The following is a 3,749-nucleotide window of genomic DNA, read 5'->3' on the forward strand; positions in this document are numbered from 1 at the left end:
TAATTAGACTCTACCTTGACAGATGAAGTGGTATGTCTATGTTGGAAATAAAGTTGGATAGGTAGAGTGGAGTTAGAAGTCTGACAGAGGTATGAGGAAAGGGAAGTGTCATTTCACTCTAATGCATCTTGCATACGACTGCCAAACTTATTTCCTAAAACACTGCTCTATTCAGTAGTTCACTTAGTATTGCCTGTTAGTCTTTACGCCTTTGCTTTGTGCTCAAGGCATTTTATCTCATCATATTTATCCAACTGTACTACTCCTTAAAATTAATTAGTATGTGTGGCTGACTGATTAAAGTAATATTTCCCCCTTTCTTTGTCAATGTGCTCACTTCATGCCTTTTTTTTTAAATGTCTTTCTTCCTTTATAAAATCTATCATCATTCTGCCTATTCAGCTTCTTCCTACTCTTAGATGCCTTCTCTCTAATATAACTGGCCCATACCATCCCACACCATCCTGATATCTCCTTTCTCTTTGTTATAGTGCTTATGGTTTGTCCTACAATACTTAGCACAAAATTGTATATGGCTTTTCATGCCCCTCACTCTGATTCTCTTAAAGAGCTGTGTGAGGTTAAGATATATAGACATATGCCTTGAAATATATTTTAAGCCTCCAAAGCAGCTTTTTTTTTCTTGGTCAGTTGATAAAAGGCATTGCCGTTTGAGTGAAATACTTGATATAGTATTAGGTATTGAGCACCCCGAAAAATGTTTTTTGTATTTAAATTATCAAATATTTTGTTTCTATAACTGGTTATAATTATTTTTGAGTATAGGAACCAAGATGCATATATCTATGCCCCCCTCCCCCAATGCCCTAGTAGAGTGTCTTGCCCACAGTAACCACTCAATATTTTATAATTTGATTGCATTTGATTGATTTTTATTTGCTTTATCAATTTGCCTTAATTGTAACCATGTTTAGGCCATTGTTTTGTTTTGCTAACAATAGAGGGTACCATTAGGATGCCTGTACACCCCCAAAATAGTCCTATCCCAGTCCTTGGTAGCTTTCTTGAGCCACACTTTCCTTTTTCTAAGTAGTGTCATAGGAATTTGGATATTATCATAGTCCAATCCTATTTTTAGAGCAATATTGGCTTCATGTTATTTAGTTGAAGAATAAGTACTGCCGTATTTTGATCTTTGTAGTTTCAAACTTTTTCTCCTTATTCTTTGCTCAAATGAAATCTTACCCAGGATCTTACTCTATTAAAGAAATGCACTCCTTTCCTAAAGGGAGAAGATAGAGGTGGAAAGCAACAAACTGGAACCTCACCTTTTGTTCCGTTCCTCCCTCCTCATCCCCCATCCAAAGAGCACAGCTTGAAAAACCACTAGAACTCATCTAATTAAAAAAATGCTTATTAAAAAACTATTCTTTTGTGCTATCTCATGTAGGAGCTTTGTGTAAAAATAGAGACACTTTAGTTTTACAGTGATTTTTAAGTACAAAGGAAAATGCTCTGGAATAAATTTCTTGTTTCAGCAATAAAAGAGTTAATACACTAAGCAGCAGAGACTGATACTGTGAAGGATAGTGCTTTCTGTCATTTGTGGTTTAAGGAAAGGGGGTAGTGTTCTGCATTTGAAAGGGCTTTAATGAATGCTGTCAGTGTTTGTGAGAGCTAATGGTCAGTATGGGAAAGGAGAGCAGAGGAAAGTGGGCTAGCTGCTTCAGGATAGGTGGATGAGTTTGCTCTGATTGAACGGAATGTTCCACCGTGTTTCATCTTTATTCATTATCCTTTGTTCTTTATAATCTGACATCCTGTGTAAAAGTAAATGTAGATATATATGTGAATGTGATTTATTTTCTTTTCAATCTGTTTATTGTGTACAGCAGGGCATATACTTCTCTTGTCTTGGTTGGATGCACAGATCTGTGTGCAGTGCTTTTTGCCCGTTGCCTAGACGATCACTTGGTTTCTCTGAGGATGTCTGGTTCTCGTAAAGAGTTTGATGTGAAGCAGATTTTGAAAATCAGATGGAGGTGGTTTGGCCATCAAGCATCATCTCCTAATCCTACAGTTGACAGCCAGCAGGGAGAATTTTGGAATCGAGGACAGACTGGAGCAAACGGTGGGAGAAAGTTTTTAGATCCATGTAGCCTACAATTGCCTCTGGCTTCAATTGGTTACCGAAGGTCCAGCCAACTGGATTTTCAGAGTTCACCTTCTTGGCCAATGGCATCCACCTCTGAAGTCCCTGCATTTGAGTTTACAGCAGAAGACTGTGGCGGTGCACACTGGCTGGATAGACCAGAAGTGGATGATGGCACTAGTGAAGAGGAAAATGAATCTGATTCCAGTTCATGCAGGTCGATGATTTTCTTACTGTTAGAAATGGGGGGTGGGGTGTATTCTCTATAATGTTTTAAGATAACTTAGTATTATTATTTAAAATTTATGAATATATATGTATGTGCCTCGTACATACACATATATAATACCTTGGTATGCAAATGTGGGACTTTTGCTAGGTTTTAAGAATATTCTAATATTAATTCTGTAAAATTATAAAGACAACAAATAGCATTCTTTTTAAAATAATCTTGTGTTCCATATATAGATCTGGCTCTGCCTTGAAAAGAATATATAATAACAGTTTTATACATCATTGCCTTGCAGTTTGTTTCATTCTTTTACCTTTCCTAATCATAGCAAAACTATTGGAGACATTTCTAGTGTATAAATTTTTTATGACATTTTAGTTTGCAACAGATTATAGAGAGTCATTTTAAAATCTTAATGAAAATGAAAGGTTTTATAAGGAGATAACACGGTAGTTGTCAATAATTTTTTTACACCATGTATGTGTCAGTAGTCCTTTTTTATGGTTATTTCTCTTTGTCTTGTCTATGTTGCAGCTCTCCAGACTAATACAGAGAATACAGTAACATGTCTCTTTCTAAGATGACAGCTACTAATTCCTGTTACCTTCACTTCACTGAAAATTGTGCTATTTAGGGAAATGAGGGACATTCCTTCAGGAGAGTTTAAAGGAATGTAGAGGGCTAGTTGTGGTCAGCTGGTGAAAGGGGGCAAGAAGGAGGGGAAATGAGTTTGAGGGGAGAAAATAAAACATCGGTAATTTCATAATGACTTTATCCATATTCATCCTTGGAACCTGGTTTTATCTTTGAAATGGATTTTCTTATTAACTAGTATAAACTACTGTACAATATTATGTAACAAGTTAGAACATGAAAGTCACCTTTCTTTTCATCTACACTCAAATATTTCAAAATATTTAAAGGCGTACATAGCTTATCATTTGTTTAGTTTGGTTATGGATTCTTTTCCTTTTAAAAACCTTTGCAGGTTTTGATAACACTTGTAATTTGTATGTTGATTATTAATGTAGGAGATGGAGACAAAATGAGTTCTTATATTCAAATATCTCTTACTTAGGAAAAAAAAACACCAAATAAATCTTACTTAGGGATATTGACTGCCTTCCCTTCTAACCTTCAGAATATTGAATTATAAACTGTGGTGTCGGAATAGTGATAAATATAGACTAATCATCTATTATCATTTGTGTAATGGAGAGAAGGGAATATCTTTACATAGATAACTAGTATATTTACTTTTTTAATTTTTCTTTTTTTTAATTTTTAAATTTTTTAATTAGTTTGTGACTTGGCATTATCTTGAGATTAGAGGAAACTAATAATTTTAATATGGAGATCAACTGAATTAATGTGGTTTCATTGTTTTGGGTTTTTTTGTTTGTT

At 34.8% G+C, this 3,749-nt stretch overlaps 1 protein-coding gene across 1 annotated transcript in view; it reads left to right on the forward strand.

Annotated features, from left to right (window-relative positions):
- The first annotated feature begins 1,550 nt into the window (after positions 1-1,550).
- The window catches only part of KLHL5 (kelch-like family member 5), a 55,284-nt gene continuing 53,085 nt past the window's right edge, over positions 1,551-3,749 (forward strand). The window contains exon 1 of the mRNA XM_005877440.2: positions 1,551-2,330. Coding sequence (XP_005877502.1) covers positions 1,948-2,330 — 383 coding nt within the window. The 5' untranslated portion in view covers positions 1,551-1,947. The remainder of the gene's footprint in view (positions 2,331-3,749) is intronic.

The sequence above is a fragment of the Myotis brandtii genome, unplaced genomic scaffold (genome assembly GCF_000412655.1).
Source record: "Myotis brandtii unplaced genomic scaffold, ASM41265v1 scaffold520, whole genome shotgun sequence".
Lineage (NCBI taxonomy): Eukaryota > Metazoa > Chordata > Mammalia > Chiroptera > Vespertilionidae > Myotis > Myotis brandtii.